Raw genomic sequence first — 25,689 nt, 5'->3', positions numbered from 1 at the left:
GATGGCTTCTCTGAAAAGAGGAGTGTGTTCAATATTCCAATATCATCTGTATGGATCAACAGTTATTTCCTAGCTAGAGCAGGTACAAATCTAGTCCACAGTTCTAATGAGTTTCATGTGTCACACCAATAAGGTGGATTATTAGATATGTTATCTTGGTTTATTGTGAGATGTTTCATTGCTTGTGCTTTGTTTCTCTGGTTTAAACATTTTTATGTATCAATATGCTATGCATGACACTATATGAGAGGCTTCAAATTTTTAAATAAAAGGCTTTTAACTATTTACCTGATCTAATAGGCAAGCATCTCCAGCTTCTTCCCTGTCACAATCTCCATTGCAAGCAGAAATTCTACGTCGGCTCTTACCTCTTTAGGTAAGGTCATAAAATAGTCTCGTTCTTCTGGTCCACTAATGGCAGCAATGGCTAAATAAAAATCCAATCGATTCTCGGCTCGGGGCAGTACTAGTCGTATCCGTCTCAGTCTCTCTCATAAATGTCTAATATAAATCATGATGCTGGGGTCTCCAGCCTTGACTGAGGTAGTAGGTCCTGTCATGGAAAATGATTCTAAGCATCAGGTCATACTTAATTAGAAGAATTAAGTTCATATCTACTGGAATTTAAATGACTAAGGATCAATGAAACTAATTTTGGGTTGGCTCGAGGTACCTTAACGTCTAAGTGCTTCGATTGGTTAGACAACCTATTCTCGGTTGACCTAGTCCTCGGGTAAGGTAAGATCTACGCTCCCTATACATCTTAATTACGCATACAACATACCTATTTATCTATGTTTGGTTTTGCATTACCTCAGACCATTCGGTTCGTACATCACAATATTAGCACATAATAACTAAATATTTGATACTCACACCAACTTTTCTAGATATAAATTTATTTTTTTATCCACAAGTTCTTACTCTAATGAGAGAATAAAAGAACGTGTTATATGTGCCCCACCAAAAATTCCCAAATAGGAGCTGTCTTCCCTTTGCTTTAAGAAATCTACACTTGTCTGATTAATTAATTTAATTATTTATATATTTATATTTTTTTTTAATTAAATTTTTTTTTTTACTAAATAAGAATATTCATATTTTTATGTCCATTAGGGTTATTATGGTCAGATCTCAAGTCCTTATATGCAAATAACGCAAATCAGCAAAATTACATTCACTGGGCGATGTCTCTGGGTGTTGCCACATCGCCCAGAGAATCGGGGCACAGGTTTATTAGTCCGAGAGGGGCCCATTTGCATTCTAACTTCTTCTAAACCTCTCTAAACTCCTAGGAAAAGTCTTTGGAGGGTAGTGGGACTCATTCCACACCAAATCATCGCGCTTCCTTGTGTTCTTCGTGAATCTACACATGCCTAGGTGAGATTTCTTAGTTGTTTTCCCTATTTTAGCTCTTCCTTTTGTTTTCCTAATATTTTGGCTAGGGTTTTGCCAAATTTCTTGCCCTGACTATATTCTTTTCTTCTCTTTTTGTAGAAAATGTCTACAAGTCATCGTACAGCCAGGAAATCTGTGGCTCAGAAGCGACTTCGAGTTGAATCTGAGGATTCCTCATTTTCCTCAGTGCCTCCATCATCTCCTACCAACAATTCTTCTTCAGAGAACCCAAATTTGACCGATTTCTCTTTTCTAGGTACGAACATGCTAAGGAGTGGAAAAATTTTGAATCTCTAAAGATTGTGAACGGTCGGGTGGTCCGGGTAGAGGACTTTCACCAATATAGTCTTTATGCTAGGTTCAATGCCCTAGGTTGGGCTTCTATGTTGACACCTACCGAGCCTTGTTATCCCAACGTGGTTCGGTACTTCTATTGTAACTTGATGCCATTTGGGGCACAAGAGTTTACATTATTGAGTACAATGAAAGGAGTGGATATTAGGCTAGCCACTGCCCTTTTAGCGGAGATTCTGAGTTTACCTGACTCAAGAGAGAGGAGTTATTATCAGCCACGGATGGATATATCAGAGATGTTTTCTTTGGAGACTAGGAGGAGGGTCTTCAAATCATTGACATGATCACTGGTCATGCCTAGGTCTGAGACTTCTTACAAGCCTAGTGGTCGTGTCATTAGTAGATGCGTGACCTACAACATCTACCCCAAGGGCGGTAACAGTGGTAGTATATCTATGTTGAGAGCCTACATCACATATTGTCTTTTGGAAGCTGGTAAGGGGGGTCCAATCATAAACCTCCCATAACTTTTACTTCAGGTAATGCTTTACCATTCTCGAAACCCAGCTGATGGGAACCTTCCTTATGGGAAGTTCCTCACTTTAGTCTTCCAGTACTTTGGGGTTCCATTGGAGGGTGAGTACACTGAGAAAGACAGGTCCCGGCCTATTGACAAGACTTCCATTCTGCAGATGAAAGTGCCTGGGGAGGATCCACCAGAGGATGAGCAGCAGATGGGGATGCAGCAGGGAGATGAGGGGTTGGATGCAGAGGAGCTGGGTGATGATATACATGATGAGGAGGTGCAAGACTTTCGAGTGGACATCCAGGGTGAGCATGGTGAGAGGCAGGGCATGGGTGCAGAGGAGCAGGGCATGGGTCAGGGTGATTTTGAGGGCATTGGCACGTAGTACACCGACTTACCTGCCTATGAGGCGATGGGTGCCACTAGTTCTCAGGTTCCAGGGCCATCAGATTGGACACAGATGATGACACACTTTCAAAGTCTCAGTACCCAGCTTTCAGATATGGCGACTAGGATGGATCGGGGTTTTACTTCATTGGAGAGTAGAGTGGGTTCTGGACTTCTGGGACAAATTCTACAGGGTTAACTCTCACCAGACACAGCCTCCACCTAGCGACTTGCCTCCAACTGGGTAGCTCCTGATCAGCTTCAGATGCTCATGCTACATGATTTAGACTATTTCTCTTTTAATCAGCTTATGTATTTTTCCCTTTGTTTGTGATGTTTCCAGTTTAGCTTTCGTTTCTTTTCAGCTTATGTAATTATTGAAGTAATACTTTCAATCAGACTTATGTAGTGGCTTGGCCACAATTATCTTTTATTTAATGGAAATTATGCATCTTTTATTTAATTGCAACTACCTCCCCGGTAGCTTTTAGTTGTTACTTGTTTTATTATTTATAGCTTATTAGTCCTAGTTCTGCACTCCATGAATGTAAGAAGAGCCTCATGCTCTGATACCAAGCTCTGTCACGCCCCAATTCACCCCCTGGGAGGATTAGGTAGGTGACCCAAATTGTATAACGGCAATCCTTCAAATCCCATGGATCTAGAAGCTGTGCTTACATTCACGGAACCACATTCATTCACTTTACCAAAGGCAAGATCAGAGTGTTGTAGATAAACTACAATTCCAATAACAAAATAGAAAGTATAGAAATACGGGAAATGGTGATGATATATATATATATATATATATATATAGATAAGTTTGATCTGATACATTTCCCCACAACCCACAACTTAAGAGCAAAGCTGACAGAAACAAAGCTAGAACTACCATATACATATATATATATATATATATATACAGGGTGAGATAACTCAGCCCCAAAAAGAAAGAAAAGAACTACAACCAAACCTCAAACAGAAACGGGGATAAACTCCTAACAAACAAAAAGGAGTCCCCAAGATAAAAAGTATCACTTGCACTCTTCAACGGTCTTCATCAACGACCACCGAGAATGTACGCAGGATCGGTATGATCTCCGTCGGGGTCCACACCAAGATCATCGTAACAACCAGGACTCTCCTCTTCGAGATGAGCCTCCATGCCACAGCGGCATCGATCTACAAAATCATCTAAAGAAAAACATATATAACAGAGTGTGAGCCCCACTAAGCTCGTGAGCAAATATATCATCATGCATGCACGTGCAATCACAATCCATATGATCCTATATGATATGCAAGTTCAGATTATTTATTAGCCACCTAACAATACAACTAATTCAGGTCTGTGCTACTACAATCCCCAATACATGTATCCCTAGTGTGGGCTTCTAACCGCTTCCAGCGATACACCCATTGAATTGTCGGAGAGGACTAGTCAGCTCCCGCATTCATTCACCAAGGTCAGCCCAACTAGCCCTCTGTGATTAACCTGTGGGACAATCCATTTCTTTTCTCTTTTCTTTTCTTTTCTGGCTTGTAGCCCATATTCACCATTCCGGTGTTCTTTTCATTCATTCACCTTTCCGGTGTTCTTTTTATTTCTTTTCTCTTTTTCTCATATACATATGGTCGCCCCCACAGGCATCCATCACCTAAACCCCTGTTGGCAAGGGTGCGTAGCACGGGTGACGAAACTCTAACCCCATGTCTATATGGCATCGTATGCGTCGAGTGGTGTCAATCGCATCCCATATTACGGGCTACGATAGGCCTCATTTCCAAGCCGACTACGGCATCTAGTCTAACATTCACAATCATCATATAAGAATTCACAGTGTTGATCATCAAATAGTCATTATGCAGTGATTTGAGTAATTTAAAGCAGAAGTAAATACACAGCATTTATAATTACAATTTCTTAATAGCCAACATAGCATCATAATTGGATATGCACATATGATAATATTATTCACTCACCTGAGTTTGGTTCTAGAAACTCGGTTGCAAACTCAGTTCCAACAGCAATCTGGTTGTTGACCTCGAGCGTGGGATCAAATCCTAGATATAAATCAGAAGTTGTCATGTTAGGTTTCCAAGCTGTCTTTGGTAGTCCTAGGGTTAAGCTTACTAGGTTAACCCGGTGCTTGGTTGGTACTCATTTGGAAACACTGGGCCTTGCACTGGGCTTTAGGCTCATGACCCGGTGCATCATCCAGAGTTAGTGGCATAAGGGTAAAATGGTCATTAATAGTGACTGCACCTGACCCTAGGTCAGATTAGGTTCACGATGCTGTCCACAGCTTGTCTGTGCTATAGGACCAAGCACAGCAGGGTTTCCTTCACCTGCGAGGCCCACTAGGGTTTCAAAGTATTCCTTTAATATGGACAGATGTGGGGAAGGGCATTTATGTCATTTCCCACCTTCCCACACTATCCCATAGCCATTAGGTGAGATCCCTCAGGTCTGATTGCAAAAACAGTAGCATTTCCTTCACTGGGCGATGGCTATGGGCGTCCAGTGCATTGCCCAGTGCCCTCATATCGACATTGGACTGAGTTCCTAAGGTTAGGCTTTTTAGGCTATGCTCAAATCTGATCCCTTGGCATGTTAGGGGGTCAGGTAGCCCCTGGGATGATCTACCTTTTGATCCAAATGGATCTTCCATCAGGGTCACCATTTGGCTGCCAGAGGCTACCCAGACAACCCAGTAAATAGTGTCACAGGGTTTTTCCCAAACTTGGAATTTGATTTCAGCCACATGCAAGGCTGGATTTACACATGCAACATGGTTCTGGGGCTGTTACCACCTAGTGCTAGGTCTATGCAGCCCTAGCTTGCATCCAGGGTTCCAAATCACAGAGCAACAAAGCATCTGGCAGTGCAGCTGTGCATAGCCAGATTCGGCTCACAAGAACAATGTAACAGCCTTATAAAATTCAATAAAAATCACATATCTTCTATGCTCAAGGCTTGCATGGCATATCTGGAGCTGTCTAGGGCAAACCCTAGCTGTTCAGGGCTGCCCAGGGAGCAGAAACACATCTACCATAGAGATAGGATGGAGGCAACAGGTATACACATATTTATTCATACCTGAACAGTGCAGAGGAGGCACAAAAATCCAGGCCTAGGGGCTGAGGGCAGCTCTCCCTTCCTTCTTCCTTTCTTCCTTCCTCTTCCTCTCTTCCTTCTCTCTTCTTTCTCTCCTTTCTCTCCTCATGGTTCCAACAGTGCTAAGGGCTCTAAATGAGCCCAAGGCCTTCCTATTTATAGGCCCAGCCCCCACTGAGGCTTGTTTGGCTGTTAAGGCCTCTTTTAAAAATAGGTTTTTAGACTGATTCTGAGTGATTTTGGGCACACTGGTGGGGTCCATAGTGAACTAAGGGTATGAGGTGGTCCCTCAGACTCCCCTCTATCTATGGAGGGTGCCCATGTCCATGTTGGGTGGTCCCCACAATTAAAAACCATTAAAATATGTTGTTTCACTTACTGGGCGATGTCACTGGGCCTTGTTTGCATCACCCAGTGCCATCGTCCAGAGAATTCCAGCAAGCTGAAATTCAGTGGGGCTTGCACAGGGGTTTAACCCTTGGTCAGGGCATTGTCCCCACATGCCTTATAGGAAATTTTACACACTTTTTCAGAGGTGGGTCCCACTATTTGGGGAGGAGAGAGATTACCTGGGGTCCAGGCCATATATCATGCTATAAGCTGTGCAAGAGCAGGGGTCAACTATCCATCTTCTAACAGGTATATAGGATGATCCACATAGGGTTTCCTCATCAATCCAAACCACTGGAGTGATACTCCACAGTGTTCCTAGTTGCTTGGTCAGGGGTTCCTGCCCTTAAATCAAAATTCCAGCCGGTCAGGAGCAGGGTTTGACCAGACCATATGGAATCAAGTTGCCTTTTCCACTCACTCTGGATGGGGCTACCACCATGGGGTCCTAGGCCCGAATCCTAGGTGGCAACTCCTTTTATTTTAATATGTGGCATGATCCCAAATCCCCCAATTTCAATTATGAATCTCAATTGCAAAACCAAATTCCCTGTCGCCTAGGGACCCCAATAACAATGCTTTGGATTGCCACCCGCAAGGTGGAGAATCGCACGCTCCGGAGGTCATAGTACCCACAAGCATAGTACTAAATCTTGTTTCGTTTCGGTGTTTCGGTCTAACCGAAATTTTTGAGATACTAAAATTTCGACGAGGTATTTTTTCTGTGGATGTAAAATGCCAAAAATGACCGAGATTTCTGAAACTTTCGAAACGAGATGGCCAAAATTTCACCAAAATTTCTAAAATATTCAAAATTTTACATTTTTCAATTCGATGTTGCATTTCATTTCGATTCGGCCGAGATACTCAAAATTCTTGAAATCTCGACCGAGACGAAAAGAGTTTTAGTACTATGCCTACAACGTGTCATAATGAAATCAGTAGGCAAAAGAAGGGTGGACATGGCGGTCCTGATCCGGTGGTAGGTGGTGAAGCTTGATGGGGTTACCATCCATGTTGCCACACATGTTTATGACCGTGAACAAGTGCCTAGTGCATTTGATAGTATGTGGTAGCCCATTGCTACTAGGAAGTCTTGAGTTCAAGTCTCCTAGTTCACATCTCCCCTCCCCCAATACTAAGGGTGTCAAAATGGAACCAAAACTGATTGTCAGAACTGGAACCGACCATTTACGATCAAACTGAACAGCACCGTATAAAAGCGACACGATTCTGATTTCATTGGTTCTATTACTGGTTCGATTCAAATTCAGAAAACCATTGGTTAACTGAATAGAAACTGGGTAGAAAATTGATATTAGGAATATTCGTATTGGTTTAAGAATGGGGTTAAGCATTCTAAAATATTAGGACTCCTTACTGAGATTTTTTGAATTTCAGTTTGAGTGCCAAATTCATGAAGGGACTGAAGGTTTCCCTTGCGGTACTTACGACCTTCAGTAATCATTTAAAAATTATCATTGCAACTAGCATGTCTATGTCTAAGTGAACTTTGCCTAGAGTTAGATGTGTATGAAACAATATAATTCCTCCAATGAAACAAGGATATGGAAAATAAAATTAAAGGGTACAAAGGTGAAATTGGTACTACAATTCGCATGTAAACCGGATAACGAAAACTGAATAGAAACCACTAAAACCGCACCGCATATAAAACGATTCTGATTTTGGGTGATTCTTATCTGGTGCGTTTTGATTTCTACCTTGCAAAATGTGCACCGAACCAGAACCACACCATATAATCAAAACTGTACCGTTTGACACCCTTACCCAATAGAATAGGATAGAGTAGGACCTATCAAAAAAAAATGTATATGGCTAGAACCAGGCCAGACCGTGCCAGTAAGGGGAGGGCTTAGGCTTGGTTGAGATCGGGTTGGCCCGGCTTGTTATTTAACTAAACATTTAAAAGATCCACAAACTGATGTCTGATGGGGACAACAGTGTAAATTCCAGTCCATACAAAATAACAACCCAAAAACTGACAAGGGGGTGAATGTTCATGTACGTGAGCATACGTGAACGATTCACAACCGTTCAGATGGAGCATTCCCACATAATAGATTCCATTTGAACGGTTGTTAGCTGTTCACGTATGCTCACGTACGTGAACATTCCCTACACTCAAAACTGACATACAATGGTCTCACGCTTCGAATCCTAATCAGCTACCCACATGGGGACGGATGGGAACAGATCTGACCCCTACATGGGACGTGGGTCCCACACCCTAGAGGCGGGTCTCACAGCCCCATGGAGGGTTCAGATCTGTCCCCACCCGTCCCCATGTGGGTAGCAGATCTGAACTCTCACACTTCTACCTTTCCTCTCTCTCTCTCTCTCTCTCTCTCTCTCTCTCTCTCTCTCTCTCTCCCTCTCTCCCTCTCTATTTCTCTCCTTCCCTTCTTCTCCCCCTCTCCCACCAATCCACCCGGTGTTTGACTATGTGTCTATTGTGTCCATAATAATCTCTTATCTATGAATTCAACTTCACAATCTCGGTTTGCTCTTTGAAACTCTAACACAGAAGCTCAACAAAGAAAGAGAAAGAGAAAGAGCACGGTTTGATCATAGATTTGTAATCTATGGCCTATGTAGAAGACAAGAAGAATAATGCTTGCATTGTGATTTCAGGCTTGTTCTGCATCTCTATTTTAGCCGGCGGGGTGTGCTTGACATTGTTTATTACATTACAAGAGACATCATCGACGATATGGTTTGCTATCATAGGCATGGTGCTTGTGGGGATTCCATGGATGTTTTGGTTCCTAATATGCATGTATAGATGTTGTACATACCCTGTACCGGTCAATGAAAAATGTTTATCCAACAGGAAAAATGCACCACCAACAGCCCAAACTATTCCAGCTGCCACGATGAGCGGTGGCATGGCAACCGGCAATTCTGATTCCCCAGTTGATTCTCTCGGTGGGCAGCAGGCACGTTCACTTTAGAGCTGCTACTATGGTGGGTGGACAAGATTCAAATAGTGAGGTGTTGCGTCAGGAAATATCTGGTAGGTCCTTCGGGTGCCACAACCTGCAGAATGACGTCAGGGACAAGGGAGAACTGGTGTGGTTCCGGCCTAGGACTCTCCAATGCCTAAGTCAGATCTCTCTTAGCAATTGATGAATTACTGGAATTCAAGATGAATAATGGGTTGGGATACTTGAGTATTTATAGTTGTGTATGGCGGTGTGGAGAGTCCCAGTTGATGATAAGTATTCTTCGTGGAAGAATCTATCACATAGTAGAGTTGTACTTGGAATAGCTCCTTGTGAGATGTAGAGTCCTAGTAGGGAAGAGGTTTCCTAAGCGTCCTCTTCTCATGTTGAGTTTGATTAGGTTTGTACCTCTTTGGGAATAGTCCTACCTTTGGTATACCTCTCGATCTTTTAGTGATAGGATAATGTAGATTTTACCGATGACGTCAAGGTCGGGCTCCGTGGCTTGCGTGGTAGCCTTGGCCTTTGGGGTAGCCTCTTAGGCTACCAAACTGGTTCTATCGCAGCTGGGCTTGGGCTGGCCTCCTCTTTGGATCAAGACACGTGGCCTCTTGGGATTGGCCCGTATATTTTTAGGTTTATCACTTGCCCCCCACTCTCTTGGAACGGAGTGCTCAAGAGAGTAGCATATGTGTCATAGTTTTTAATCTGGTGAGGGGCCTCTTGCAAATAAAGCTTCTTGTAGGGAGCTTTGTGATGAGCATTTGTGACCGTTGGATGAGCTTTGTTTTTTGGAGTAGATGGCTCCTTCCCTTCTTAGTAAGTGGGAGAAGTGAGGGGTTCAAATCCCCCTCACTACACTTTTTAGTCTCTTTTTCCCTTTTTTTTTTCACTTTTTGCTTTTCACTTTCTCCTCATTCTCTCCTTTCCCAATTCTTGCTTTTCACTTTTGCCTCACTTGCTCTCTTCCTTGGAGCTCTACCCATCTTCCCATCTTTTGCTAAGTCCATTTTTCTTGCCCCCCAAGTGTTTGCCTTTTCTCCTCTTTGAGAGAAATTGTTCTTCTTTTTTGCATGTGCCTGGGGCCTTGCCTAGTTTTTGTGGTGCTCATCTTGTGTTGGTCTCCATGGCTCGTCGCCCCAGCTCGTTCGTGCTCGCTTATCACCCGCTCATCTGCATGCTTGCCAGCGTACTAGTCCGCATGCTCACCCGAGTGCTCGGCCACTGTCGCCCGCTCGCCTTTGCGCTCGCCCCCACTGGTGGTCCACGTCCACACTCGGCCGCATGCTCTCCCACTCATCAGCGTGTTCTCCCTCGTGCTAGCCAGCTCGTCCGCGTGATCTTGTCACCCTTGCTCGACCTCTTTTTTGGCCTTATCTCTCATTGAGGTTCGATGATTATATTCTTCCTCCCTTTGTCTTCTTCCCCCTACTTTCTCTCCTTTTTTTTTTCTTCTTTTTTTTTAATACTGACTTGAACTTGCTCTTCCTCGCAGGTGTAGTTAGATTCGTTGCTAGGTATCTTGGTGTCCAAGAGCTCCATCTGAGTAAGTCTTCCCCTTCTATTACTATGTCGAGTAGCTCTGACTTGGACCATACTTGTGGAGGACCTGGTGTCGGCGGAACTACCTAGTCTTCGTCTGAGTTGGATGTGGATACCCTTCCCCCCTTGCCTTCCCCTAGACCTATACTCAGTGATGAGGGGGAGGGAGCTAGCAGCCTCGTCCCTTCTGTCTCAAGCCCGGATTCGGATGGTTACTTCGATGGGGACGATTCTGGGACATCTGTCCCTACTACAGAGGCCATTGGGATCGGACATTATCATAGCTCCTTAACTTCCTCCGATCTGCTGTTCCTTCGTCAGTTGTATCACATTCCCCCCAACATAGCTCTCTGTGTCCCTGGGGATAATGATCTGGCCTGTTCCCACCGAGCCGATGAGAGATGCTTGTATGTGATCTCCTTCGCTAACCATCTTCGCTTCCCCATTCTCCACTTTGCCGAGTTGGTATTAGACCACTGGCATCTTACCCCTGGGAAGTTATTACCCAATTTTTTGAGGGTTATTTTGCCATCTTCTTTGCTTGGCTCAGTCATGCTATTACTGTTCCCCTATTCCTGCATTTTTACACATTGAGGAGAGGGGGTACCATTTTCACTACCGTTCCCATAAGGGTTCTTTTTCTAGCCTTGACTTTTTTAAGAGGATGCCCAATTCGGTCAAACGATATTACTTCTATCCCTCAATGCCCCTTTTGGACCCATTGGGAAGAGATTGACATGTAGGGTGCGAACCCCCCCCCGCTCTGAATGACTTCGAGAACGAGTCCCTCAGCTGTTTCTTGAGAGGAAATAAGTTCGATGTCCGTCAATTGGAGTTAGAAGCCTTCTTATTCCTTTGGAAGTTGAGTCCTGGTAAGCTCTTGGACTGGTCCTTTGTTAGCCTTTTACCTTTCTCGATGCTGACTTATTTTCTTATGTTGTGTTATCAATGGATCTCTGTCCCGACCTTGCTCGCTTCCGCGCTAATGCCACGAAGCGGAGGGCAATTGTGATGGCGGCTATGAAGGTCTTGCATCCCCACAAGGATGCCTCCTCTCCCCCAATTGCGGCAAGGGATGTTGACGTGGTCGATCCCCCAATGTCCATGCCTAATGTTGTCCTTGCCGTGGGTGCCAAGAGGAAGGGTGGCCCTAGTCCTCGATGTGCAGGGAAGGGCTCTCTGGTCTTCAAGCTTCCCCGGCCAACTCCTACTATTCCTGGTGCTACTATTCTTCCCCCTTCCAAGGGTAAGAGGGTGGTTTCTTCAGTCGGCGCTGACGAGGATGCTCCGACCCCTTCTCCCCTGATCCTTCCATGGGAAATCCACGATGGGGATTCTGTCATGGCTAGCAAGAAGGTTATTAGGGAGTGGGTGGACAAGAGTTGGCTTCCCGCTGATCATGAGGTTCTACAGGAGATGACTGACTCTAGGCTGATGCGGTCTCTCTACAGAGACATAGCTTCTATGAGTTCGCGCCTCTTTATCTTTTCTTCCCCTGTTTTTGCATGTTAATGGTTTGCTGACTTTTATTTGGTTGCAGGTTCATCACCGGGCTGTTGAGGCGGTGTTACGCTTTGAGAAGTATGCATTCCAGAATGTTCAGCAGGCCCAGCGCCTATGGAGTCTGAAGAGGGAAGTCTTGGGGCAGAAGGCTACATGCGAGGAGGGGGCCGCCCTGGGAGGGGAAGATGGCCGAGGAGATTCGTGCATTGTCTTCTCAGAAGGCTACTTTGGAGGCCAGGACCATGGACTATTTGGTAGGGTCCGAGCCCTCAAGGGCGAGCTTCATGCCCTATGAGAGCAACATAGGGCCGATCTTGCCCACGCCTGTGAGCAAGCCATGGCCGACTTTCGGGTATCTTGTGCCTGTGAGGACATGTTCTATGCATACAACGACGAGGTTTATACCATGGGTATAAACGATGTCATAGGCTTTGTTCTTGGGAGAACTCCCGATTACGACTTTAGAGAGTTCCAGAGCTATGTCCCTCCTGCCGCTGCGAATTTCGATGAGGTAGGGGCCAAAGACCCTTGTCTGGAGGAGGATGCTGAGGTGGTTTAAACTCTAGGCCTGGTTTCCCTTCAGCTTTCTAGGGCTCCGGCTCCTTCATCCTCTTCCACTGCTGTGGATGCTGACGAGACAGTAACAGATGTCCCTCGTCCGAAGGAGGGTGTCTAGGTGGTTCGGTCCCCGAGCGTGGTTCTCCCTTGTCCGAAGGATGGTGTTGATGTCGCTACTGTCGTCATTGCTCCTCTTGAGCCTTGATTTTATTTCTTTCTTCATGTAACAAAGTACTTTTTTTTTTACATGCGCTTGTAGTAGCTTTCATAATTTCAGTGTCGTCTTACTATCTCTTCTTTGAGTCTTTATGCTTGACTTTTTCTTGAATGTATTGCAATTTTCCTTTGTCTGTTGTCTCGTGGCTGAAGGGCCTTGGCAGCATAGAGCCTCGTGGCCGATGGCCTTGGTTGGCATAGAACCTGGTGGCCGATGGCCTTGGTTGGCATAGAACCTTGTGGCCGATGGTCTTAGTTGGCATAAAGCCTCGTGGCTGATGGCCTTGGTTAGCATAAAGCCTCGTGACCGATGGTCTTGGTTGGCATAGAGCCTCATGGCCGATGGTCTTGGTTGGCATAGAGCCTTGTGGCCGATGACCGTGGTTGGTATAGAGCCTCGTGGCCAATGGCCTTGGTGCTTGTGCAAACTCGATCGGCGATGGAGAAGTGCTCGGCAATGGGGAAGTGAAGCTAAGAGCTTTCATTTCTTGTTAATCTTCAACTTGGAAAAACTTCAAAAAATCCTACTTGAAAAAACTTCAAAATTCTTGAAACATGAAAATAACTAAACTAACTGCAACTGATCCTTTACTAGTATAACTTTTGCAGATGTTCAAAGTTCCATGTTCAATCTATCCTCTTGCCCCCCGGAGGTTTCAAGCGATATGTTCCTGGTCATATCTGCTTTGAAACTATGTAGGGCCCTTCCCAATTTATCGATAGCTTTCCTTCCTTCCTTCATTGCGATGCTTGGGCTTTCCTCAGAACTAGGTCTCCCTGATGGAACAACCTTTCGTTGACTCTCGAATTGTAATACTTGGTCGTTCACTGCTGGTATGCCACGTTTTGGAGTAATGCTTTCTCACGAACCTCGTCCAAGAAATCCAAATTCGCTTGAAGTCCATCATCGTTCGTTTGCTTGTTGAAGTGCAAGACTCTATGGGACAAGGCGAGGACCTCAACCGACGCTAGAGCTTCAGTTCCATATGCTAGTTGGAATGGGCTTTCTCCAGTGATTGTCCTCACCGTTGTCCGATATGCCCATAGGACGTTGAGAAGCTCTTCTACCCATCTCCCCTTTGCTTCATCTAGTCTCCTCTTGATCCCGTCGAGCAGTGTTCTATTTGTTACCTCCACCTGACCGTTGGCCTGTGGGTAAGCTACGGAGACGGGTCGGAAGTCAATGTGGTATGTTTGACAGAAGGTCTTGAATATGAGATTGTTGAACTGCGTCCCATTATCCATAATTCTGGGTACCCCAAACCGGTAGATCACTTTATCGCAAACAAATTTTTTCATCTCTTTCTCTGTTATCTTCGCCAATGGCTCAGCTTCGACCCACTTGGTGAAATAGTCGATCGCCACCACCAAGTATTTCCTGTTCCCGGACGTCGTTGTGAAGTCTCCCAGAATGTCCATCCCCCACATGGCGAACAGTATAGGACTAAAGATGGAAATCAATTGTGTCACCGACTGATGAGGTACTGGGGCAAATAACTAATATTTTTCGCAGGCCTTAACATAGTTTATGGCCTCTTCTTGCATCTTCGGCCAGTAAAATCCTTGACATAGAACTTTATAGGCTAGGTTCCGCCCTCCCATGTGGCTGCCGCATATTCCTTCATGCACTTCTGCTAAGGCATACTTCGCTCCCTCGGGTGCTAGGCACCTAAGTAGCGGTGCCATGACTGCTCTCTTGTATAGTACTCCATCGATCAGCGTGTACTTGGTTGCCCAGATTTTCACTTTTCTAGCCTCGAACCTATCCTCGGGTAATATGTCATTTTGTAGATAATTGATGATGGGATCCATCTAGCTTGGCCCTTCCTCGATCTCGTTGACTTACTTTTCTTGTATGTCGGTTCATGAAGCACCTCAATGTATACCATGCTAGCCAAGTTCTGGAGCTCATTATTTGCGAGCCTTGATAGGGCATCTGCTGCAGCATTCTCGATCTACGGGACTCGAACCATCTCGAACTTCTCAAACTCTACCACTAAATCACGAGCTTCCATTAAGTAGGCTGCCATGCGCTCATCCTTGGTCTCGTACTCTCCGTTTACTTGGTTTACCACGAGTTGGAAATCCCTTTGGACGGCTAAGTGTGTGATCAGGATTGCCCTTGCGCCTCATAGTCCGACAAGCAATGCCTCATACTCTGCCTCATTGTTTGCGGCCTGGAAGGTGAATCGGAGTGCGTATTGAATCTGAAAACCTTTCGGACTAGTGATTATGAACCCAACCCCGCTCCCTACTACGTTACTCGACCCATCCATGAACATCTCCCACGATCCTCGATCATAATCCTTAGGTCCTACTTCCTTTGGCTCGGTCTCCGAGAAAGTGTGTTCGACTATGAAGTCTGCTAGGGTCTGACCTTTAATTGTTTTTCGAGGTTGGAGCTTGATGTCATACTCGCTTAACTCCACCGCCCAGGCGATCAGTCGCCCTAATATGTCTAGCTTGTGTAATACCTTCTTCAACGGTAGGTCTATGAGTATGACGACCATGTAGGCTTGGAAGTATGGCCTTAGCTTTCTTGTCGTGATCACGAGCCTATAGGCTATCTTCTCTATCTTGATATACCTGGTCTCTGCATCGATCAACACGTGGCTGATGTAGTAGATGGGCTTCTATTGTTTGCCTTCTTCCTTCAATAACAACGCACTTACGGCTACCGGGGTTGCCGCCAAGTAGAGCTGTAATTCCTCATTAGGTTTTGGTCACCCCAACAATGGTGGACTCTCCAGATATTTCTTTAATTCTTCTAAGGCTCTTTGGTATTCTTCCGTCCATGTGAAGTCTTTGGGGCTTCTTAGGTTCTTCAAGGTTTTGAAGAATGGTAGACACTTGTCGCTAGCTCGCGACATGAACCTTGTCAAGGCTGCTATCCTTCCATTCAGTCGTTGCACCTCTCTCACTGTTCTGGGCGGCGACATCTCTTGGATGGCCTTGATCTTTGCCGGGTTAGCTTCTATGCCTCGGGCCGAAATTAAAAAACTCAAGAACTTTCCTGATGTTATGCCAAAGGCACACTTCGTCGAATTCAATTTCATCTGGTTCTTCCTCAGTACCTCGAACACTTCCTTGAGATCGGCCAAATGGTCCTTGGCCTTGACACTTTCTATGAGCATATCGTCCACATACACCTCCATGTTTTGCCCAATCTGTGCCTTAAACATCTTGTTGACCATCCTCTGATAGGTCGCTCCTATGTTCTTTAGCCCGAATGGCATGATGCGGTAACAGTAGTTCTCCTGATCAGTCTTGAACGTCGTGTAGGTCTCATCCTCCTCATTCATGAGGATCTGATTATAGCCTGAGTATGTGTCCATGAAGCTCAGCATCTCATGACCTGCAGTCGCGTCGATTAATAGGTTGATCCTCAGCAGGGGGTATTCATCTTTGGGGCATGCCTTGTTTAGGTCGGTATAGTCCACACACATTCTCCACTTGCCGTTTGGTTTGGGAACCATCACGACATTTGCAAGCTTAGTAGGGAATTTGTCGCTCCTGATGAACACCGAACAACTCAGTTTCTCGACCTCTTCCTTGATTGTAGCTTGTCTATCGAGGGCATAATTCCTCCGCTTCTGTTGGACTGGCTTCTTAGTTGGATCCACGTGGAGCCTATGTTCGGTAATGTGCCGAGGTATGCCTGGCATGTCGGAGGCCGACCATGCCAAGACATCCGAGTTCTCCTTTAAGAGTCGCCCCTGCTTACCTTTCTGTTCTTTGTCCAGCAACGATCCAACCTGCACTATCTTGGTGAGCTCGTCCTCGCTGAGAGGGAATGGGATAGGTCGTCCATCGGCTTTCCTCTTCGTTTTGTGAGCTCATCCCTTTGATCGCTAATGAGGTTCTCTATGCACAGAGCCATCCCCTGAGTGTTGCCATTATTCTTCTTGACGAATAGTGCATAACACTCCCTAGCCTTCTTCTGGTCCCCCTTAATCTCGCCAACGCCATTCTCTATTGGGAACTTCATCTTCAGGTGTATCGGTGATACTATTCCCTTCAGGGCAGTTAGGGTTGGTCGTTCCAGGATGCCGTTAAAGGATATGACTGACCTTACTACCATGAAGGTAATCATGATCATAATTTATCAAGGCTGATCTCTGAAGGTGACAGGCAGTTTGATTGTTCCTCTAATGGAAGAGGAGGCTCCTGAGAACCCATGGAGGTAGGTTGCTTCAGATTTGAGCTTATCATCACTGAACCCGAACTGTCTGTAGGCCTCTAGTGAGATTACGTCTACGAACTCTCCGATGTCGACTAGCATCCTATGCACGGCTCGATTGGCTATCTCCACCTACACCACGAAGGCATCTTCATGCGGTAGGCTCACTCCTTCTAGGTTGGCGTCCGAGAAGGAGATTACCGTTTCTATCCTGGCTACCTTGTTCGGCATCTCTGTTACCCCTACGAACCGAGCATGGGCTTTTGCCTATCTTGTAGACTCCTGCCCTGGTCTTCCCATTATAGTGAGGATTGGGGTTCCCCTGGCATTGATTGGTCCTAGAGCATTTCTTCTTTCTCCGTGGCTGCCTCTGTCCCCGTCACGATCTGTTCTCCTTTCCTTCCATCACGGCTCTTCTCTCCCTCGATCATGATCTCTACCTCCTTGACCCAAACGGCCCTCTCGACCTCCCTTTACGTACTTGTTCAGGTTCTCCATTTTGATTAGTTGTTCAATCACCCTCTTCAATTGAATGCACTCTTCTATGTCATGTCCTGTGTCTTTGTGTAAGAGACAGTACTTGTTTGGATCTCGCTTCTCGGGTCTTGCAAGCATGGATCGCGGCCAATTGAGCAAGCCACGGTCTTGAAACTGCATAAGGATTTGTGACCTTGTGGTGTTCAGGGGAGTGTAGTCGGGGCTTCCAGCTCGATCAATCCTCTCTGGGCGATGCTCAATTTTTTCCGATCGGCAGTCACCCTTCTCCTGTCGGCGCTCTATTCTAGTCCGTTTGCTTTTTTCATGATCGTCCGACGCCGATCTTTTATTCTCTTGTGGTTTGGCCTCAATCACTTTCTTCCGAGCTTGTAGTATTTCGGCCATGTTGGCAAACTAATTGCACCGCTCCAATAGTTCTCTCATTGTTTTGGTCTCGTGCAGCGCCAGGTCCTTGATGAGGTCCAGGTCTCTTATGCCCCCGGCTAGGGCTGCATGATGAGTCTGGTCATCTAGATCTCTAACCTCCAGGGATTTCTTTGTAAATCTTATGACATACTTTGTGAGGGACTCCCCTGGATTTTGTACCACGTTCAATAAGTTGACGGTGGTTTTTTTTCTGCTTGACGTTGCTTTGGAAGTGGGTGACAAACTATTCGCAGAGTTCTGCAAAGGAGTTTATTGATCGAGGCTTAAGCCTTGAGAACCACGAAGTGGCTGCGCCTTTGAGAGATGCCGGGAAAGCTCGGCAAGAGATTACCTCTGACCCACCATTTAGAGCCATCATCCCATTAAAGTAGTTGATGTGATTGTTGGGGCCCGTGGTTCCACCATAGAGCTTGAAGGTGGGTAACCTGAATCGGCAGGGGAGAGATGCGCTCATAATTTCTGCCGAGAACGGATGTTGGCCTAGTATGGATTGTGTTTGGCCTCTCTTCTACTTCTTCAATCCTTTCAACTTCTCGTCCAATTCTCAGAGTCTTTTATCTAGCTCCTCATCGCGTGACCGTCTGTCGTGCCTAGTTGCATGTTCACTGCAAACCCGCTCTCGACCCCTCCTAGACGCCTCCTCCCACGATGAATTTTAATGTGATGGCGAGTGGTGTGACATGATGAGCTTTGACGTGAACGTGAGGGACTTTCCTCGCGATATGTCCGACTCGGCCTTGGTGTGCGACTTCCTCCTAGTCGCCCCTAGAATACCGATCTTCTGATCGAACCATCCTGATTAGATTCCACCGATCTATGCGTTGGTGATCCCCCATGTTTTGATCAGATCGGCAGATCCACAGTTCTCACAGGATGACGTGAAGAGTTTCCTTGCCGATGGGTCGAACTTGCGCGTCTCGCGAGTCGCTCCGACCTTTCACCTCTGGAGAGTGACCTCCTAGGGTTTTGCTCTTGTCGAGGGATTGGTTATGTCCTCGACAGTGGCACCACCCTCCTGCGGGAAGTCACCGCTGCCTCAAATAATCCCGAAAGAAGTTTTGGTCCTGGAGAATCTATCTCTGCAAGTCATTAATCTGACCCACAGTTGTCGGCACATTTGGGTCAGGTACTGCTTCCACGGCTACTTCATTATTGAGATTTACTACGTAGACATCCTCGTTCTTCTGGTTCTCTGTCTCTTGGAGTTCATGGTTATTGGCTCTCTGACAAGAGCTCTCCGATGGGGGTGTCTCATTCCTCTCCCTCGGAGCATTGGTGGAGGGAGCGGCCTTCTTACCCCGTGGTGCCATTGAATTCTTGAGGAAGCGAGCTAGTAGAAACGTTGGCTAGCGTCGTTCCCACAGACGGCGCCAATCTATTGTGTCAGAAAATCTCCGATAGGTCCTTCGGGTGCCGCAACATGTAGAAGGACATCAGGGACAAGGGAGAACCGGTGTGGTTCTGGCCTAGGACTCTCTGATGCCTAAGTTATATCTCTCTTAGCAACAGATGAATTACTGGAATTCAAGATGAATAATGGGTTGAGATACCTGAGTATTTATAGTTGTGTATGGCGGTGTGGAGAGTCCCAATTGATGATAAATATTCTTCGTGGAAGAATCTATCACGTAGTAGAGTTGTACTTGGAATAGCTCCTTGTGAAATGTAGAGTCCTAGTAGGGTAGAGGTTCCCTAAGCGTCCTCTTCTCATGTTGAGTTTGATTCGGTTTGTACCTCTTTGGGAATAGTCCTCCCTTTGGTATATCTCCCGATCTTTTAGTGATAGGATAATGTAGATCTTGCCAATGACGTCATGGTCGGGCTTCGAGGCTTGTGTGGTAGACTTGGCCTTTGGGGTGGCCTCTTGGGTCCTATTCCTCTTGGGCTACCGAACTGGTTCTGTCGCAACCGGTCTTGGGCTGGCCTCCTCTTTGGATCGGGACACGTGGCCTCTCGGGATTGGCCTATATATTTTTTGGTTTATCATGACGATATGGATGGGGCTGTAGAGAATGTTAATCAGACATTTCTCATGATGGACAAGAAGGGTACCAGGGGACCGAGACATTGTTGTGTCGTCGAGTTTCTCAAATGGTTCTTGTGAGTCTGAACAGCCACTAACCTTCTCAATTTCATCCTGAGAACTGCTGAAAGACAATTCTAATTTCAGGGTGTCAAGGTGGGTTCCTTTGACCAGCTTCTCATCGTTAGGGTGTGTCTAGGTTCCGAATTAACAAGCGATTGAACAATTTAGGGCGATGCCTCTGACTGCACGACTGGAATTGATCCTCTACTGACAGTTCCATGTGAATATCTGATTGGTCTATGTGAATATATAATTGTTTTTGTGCTTTGCATCATGTGATTCAAATGGAAAAAACTGTACAAACATAGAGATTACTCGATCATTTCAAATGACTTCATTAACATATCAAAACCATCTCCTTTTGTCCTTCTAGATTATTTGTTCGCACAAATCAATGAAGCACTGCCGACGTTAATGGAAACCATAATCTTCTCCAACCCCCCCACCCCCCCCCCCCCAAAAAAAAAAAAAACAAAAAAAGGAACAGTAGAGGGGAAGCCATTTCTGTTTCAAGATTTAAGAGATCGTTATGTAAGTCATTAAGATATTATTGTAAACAGCTATGGAGCCACCCTTCTTCCCTTTGCTTGATAATTGGAAATTGATCTCTTCACCTGAGCTTGCAGTACCCCATGGTCGGACAGATGGAATGGTACATGGTGGAAGAAATCTCTGCACCTTTGCCTTATTTACCAGTGTTTATTGTCATTCTGCCACTGGTTGGGGGGGGGGGGGGGGAGGGAGAAAAAAGGTAGGTTCTGTATTTTAGATATTATGAATGAAGTATTGCAAATATCCTTTAACAATGTATTACACAAGAAAATACAAATCATGAGGGCAGGAGGGGGAGGGGGGGGGAAAAAAAAAAGGTTCTGTAATTTTGGATATTATGAATGAAGTATTGCAAATATCCTTTAACCAATGTACCACACAAGAAAATAAAAATCAAGCTACTATAGAGATGAGCACCATTCATAATCCCTGTCAATGAGAAGCCACGGCTAAAGCAACGACGTAACCGCCAGTCTGCCAATTTCTCCTTTTCCCTTCTCCCTCCTCCATAAAGCATTCATCAAGCCTTTATTCGGACCACAAATGAACCTGTTTCACAATTTTAAACACAAAAAGGCAAACATCAGCATGTTAGATTTATGATTCACACAAAGTAAAGCTGTTTGTGGAGGACAGAATGTGGCACCATGATTAAAATGAAACTTGAAAAAAGCATTGGATCCTATTATCAATGAACTTAAATTTAGGTCATTAAATATTTCCAAGTAATGAACTCGGCTTCAATTTGTTTATGGTTCTGGCAAATAGCTCATTTTAGGTGATGAACTTTTCTCAAATGCCTAATAAAAAACAATATGGAACCATTACTCCATATGGTTTTCATTCCCCATTGAAGAAAATAATATTTCTCAAGGAAGGTCACAAGATCCATATTTAGTTCAAAATAATGGACCTAAAAACCCAAAAAGTGAATGCAGCACAAAATATCAACTCCAAGTCTTGGTTTTACATCTTGTAAATGATCAAACACAGGTGCATGCTTGAATAAACCATCTGGAAGATAACTGCCAGGAACTGAACAGGATGGAAAGCTAGTATATTCTTGTGGTTGGAGGGTGGACCCCAGAAGAAATCAACTATTTATACTATTCAGTAAGCTTGGTGCTTATTCTAATCAATTCAAATGGTTAAAACTAAAGGAACACAACTGGAAAACTATTGTTTTACCAGAGAAAAACAGTTAGGGCATAAAGAAAACAAATAACAGTTCCAGAATTGTACTCCATCTAATAGATTAATTGGGTTGATTAAAGCTGGGTTCATTCATCAGCTGGTGAAGACTCAATATACGTACAAGACACCCTGTAGACAGCTTGATTATATAAATTATTGTAATTATATCTCCAATAAACTCCAAAAAAATTGGAAGGGGCTCAGATAGTGATGATGACTGGGGTTATGGAAATACTGTGACAACATACATTTCCCATGAATAAGATCTCCGTTTACCAAAAAAAACATACATTTCCCATGATTAACATCCAGAGGAAAACTTGAAACAGGACTAAGGTCGTGAAGGAAGTAGTAGCTGTCACCATTGCCTTTTCCAGATTCATCACTAAAGTTCAGAGGCGTAAGGATACATGAATCACACCAAATAGATGATGGTAACAGAACATCTCGTGACAGGTATAATCTATGGTCTTACTCACGCTCCGAATGACATAAGGAAGAAACTCTTACAATCTCAAAGTGCAAGGCCATAATCAAGGTTATCCATCTGCATCAAGTTATTACCTAGATTACACAGTAAGACATTGAATATCTGTTCCCTACCACCTTCCTCGAATGCATGTACATTAAGCAAGTATAGAAAAGATTACTTCTTTTATCCTCCCTGCTAAAAATGAATTCACTCAGAAATCAGATCAAAATCTTTAAAAGAGTCAAGGCCTGTAACTCACATGCAGGAAGGTTGGATATATCTGCAGAAACTGCACAAGGAATACCCAAATTTGAAAGTGCTCCCCTTATGATCCCACATGGGAAGTAGAGATGCATGCTTGTTGCTTGTGCAGTAAACAGATCAGTGCTGGCTGGCGATGGATCAATTGACACCTGCAGCGTCAGCCAATATAATTTCTTTTAAGTTCAGCTTATCAGACTTACCCTATGATTGGTCTTTAAATTGTCAATCTGCTTCTTAAAGAGTTCAGACCAGAAATCTTTGCAGATGAACTTGATTGCTTCTAGATGATCACTGAACCTAGGCCTTTCTATGGTATACCTATCAAGAAGAGGGAAAAAAAAACAGGTAGAAGATCATATCATACAGCATTCAATTTATCCACCTTTTTATATTATAAAAGTCTCATAAATCAGAATTTAATGGTGCAAAATATGAGAGAGGAGAAGGGAAATTAATCTCTATTTAACAAAATAAAGAATCCCAGTTAAATAAGGACCTCAACAAAACAATCCTAGTTCAAGGCGGATGTGAGAACCAAGTACCCTTATTCACAAGACATAGGTTGCTAGTTGATTTTGAAATTAAAAAAACAACGGAAGGAACATAGTTGTCACGGCGGCATGGCGGTCAAGGCGGTGCAGGCATGTCTAAGCGCTTAGGCGGTGGCGGCCACCTAAGCGGTAAAAGCGGTCTAGTGTTAGTTTTTCCCTCCCTCCCCCAAACACTCAATACATGATGGCATGATGCACCTTATATCATTAAAAATTAAATTTAAGCCACCTCAAGTCATCAAAATGAAAAATAATACATGATATATTAATTCAGAATAATCAAACATCATAAATTAATTAAAAATCAAAAGAAATAACACAAAGTAAAAAATGTAATCAGCATTCTCTTATTTATTAATCAGTTAATCACTAATCAATAATCACTAAGTCCTAGAGATAAAAAAACTAACTATTATCATCATTTCATAAAAGACATAGTTGCAGCAGGTGTTAGTGCTACAGAGAAGAAGAAGAAGCAGCAGTTCAACAAAGCGAAAAAAAAAAAAAAACAGAGAAGCAGCTGCAGCAGGAGGCGTTACAGACTACAGAGAAGAAGAAGCTGCAGTTAAACAAAGAAAAAAAAATAAAACAAAACAGAGAGGAAGAAGCAGCAGTTATGCAAAGGAAAAAAACAGAGAAGCTGCAGCAGCATCAGCATGCGTTACAAACTACAGAGAAGAACAAGAGCAGTTAACCAAGCATTCAAGCAAAAAAAAAAAACAGAGAAGCAGCAGCAGGTTAGTGCATTAAAGTGAAGAAGAAGCAGAGCAGCTATCCAAGCAAAAAAGAAAAAGAGAAGCAGCAGCATGCGTTACAAACTACAGAGAAGAAGAAGAGAAGTTAACCAAGCATTCAAGCAAAAAAAAAAAAAAAAACGAGAAGAAGAAGCAGAAGAAGCAAAGCAGCTATCCAAGCATTCCAAGCCAAAAAGAAAAAGAGAAGCAGCAGCAGACGATAAAAAAAAAAAAAAAAAGAGTTGAAGAAGAAGAAGACGACTATGGATTTGAAAGAAGCTTACCTTGCCGCAGATGGAAGAAGCTTTGCCGCTTCGTCTAAGTCTAGTTGCCGGAATAGTGCCGGAATAGAGGAAGAAGAAGCTTTGCCGCCTTCGTTTAGAGATTTCGCAGAGAGAAAAAACTGGTCAAGGACTTTCACTTTTTTAACTTTTGAGAAGTTTTAGGTTTTAACTTTTAGCTTTTTAGGGATTTCAGTTTTGTATGATCCCATGTAGCAGCATTACACGAAATACTTTTACATCAACAAATAAAAAGCAAAGAAACAGAATAAAGGAATAATGCATGAAAAAAAAACCACTCTCAAGAGAGGCGGCCGACTTGACCACATGGCGCACCAAGGCGTCGCTTAACCGCCTTGGCGACGCCTAGTTGGTCAAGGCGGACGCCTCGTGACTCTAATTAAGCGTACCATAGCTTAGCCCTTGGATTCCGCTTGGACGCCAAGCGACGCCTTGACAACTATGGGAAGGAAAACTCACCCTGTGAAATAGGAAGAAAGCATGTGAGTAGAGAATTTTCTCTCTATTTAAAACAAACAAACAATCTCATTTAGAAAAGGGCTTCAGCAGAACAATCCTAATTCAAGCCGAGCAAGGAATCTCTCTTCCCATGTAAGTAAAAACTAAGTATCCTATTCACAAGCTCAGGAAGAATAGAAAGCAAATTGAATTTCGGGAAAAATTAGGATGTTAAATAGGGAGACACCATGTGAACTCAAAGTGAAAGCCACTTGACCTGAAATTTGAAATGATGGTTCTGTAGGGCTCAATGAACCAGAAGGAAGAAATCTACTCCAATCTATGCAATTTTATAGGTTTGGGTTTTCTATTGATAAAACCAAAAAAGCAATGAATGACATAGGTGCAGGCTGTCACAACTCAAGAGAACTATAAAATATCAAGAAGAATTGAATCTAAAGATATTAAACGTAGTAATTGAATAGAAGAATTCAAGTTGAAAGAGAATTTTCACATAAAATGGAGTGAACTTATATCACAGGTTCGAATAGAAAATGATGTTATATTACGTGGGAAAATATTGAAAATAATGCTCAAACGGTAATAGTGCAACTCAGGAGGAATAGTCAAGTTGAGATCCAAATAAATCTTTAAATAAGAAATTGAGGTGGCAGAAAAGATGTACTCGAACCACAACTGGAATCTGGTGCAGGTAAGGGAGAACTATAAAACTTGAGTTACTAAATTCAATTTTCAAGTAGAACTTGAACTAATTAAGAGAAAGCACCAATAAGTTATTTGCATCCTTCAATTTGAACTTGAAAGCAGAAAGCTGATTGAAAGCAATCAACTAGAAAGAAAATAACCAGACCATAAACCACGGAGAGTTACAAAACTCAACCAAAAGAGAATGACTACATTCAATTCCAAAAACATGTTTAGAATGGCTGACCAAAAAATACTAGGCTAATTTAAACCAATATCCTAAGATGACTCACTACTTATGACTTAAGAAAGAAAAATAATCTATACATGCCTAAATTAAAAGCTCGAGCGAAAGGGCAATGTAATATAAAACCAATCCAACAGTTGTA

The 25,689-nt window shown here is 43.9% G+C and overlaps 1 protein-coding gene and 1 long non-coding RNA gene across 2 annotated transcripts in view; one reads left to right on the top strand and one right to left on the bottom strand.

Moving 5' to 3' along the window:
* The window catches only part of LOC122665364, a 28,185-nt gene extending 6,088 nt beyond the window's left edge, over nt 1–22,097 (top strand). Inside the window, exon 3 of the long non-coding RNA XR_006333477.1 lies at nt 21,970–22,097. This is a non-coding gene — a long non-coding RNA (uncharacterized LOC122665364). The remainder of the gene's footprint in view (nt 1–21,969) is intronic.
* LOC122665362 (trafficking protein particle complex subunit 6B-like) overlaps nt 20,941–25,689 on the bottom strand; it is a 70,421-nt gene continuing 65,672 nt past the window's right edge. The window contains 2 exon segments of the mRNA XM_043861495.1: nt 20,941–21,189; nt 22,566–22,888. Of these exon segments, the coding sequence (XP_043717430.1) occupies nt 21,161–21,189; nt 22,566–22,888 (352 nt within the window). The 3' untranslated portion in view covers nt 20,941–21,160.

This window comes from Telopea speciosissima, chromosome 6 (genome assembly GCF_018873765.1).
Source record: "Telopea speciosissima isolate NSW1024214 ecotype Mountain lineage chromosome 6, Tspe_v1, whole genome shotgun sequence".
NCBI lineage: Eukaryota > Viridiplantae > Streptophyta > Magnoliopsida > Proteales > Proteaceae > Telopea > Telopea speciosissima.
Note: the sequence above shows the minus strand (reverse complement) of the source record. Positions and strands in the feature narration are given on the sequence as shown.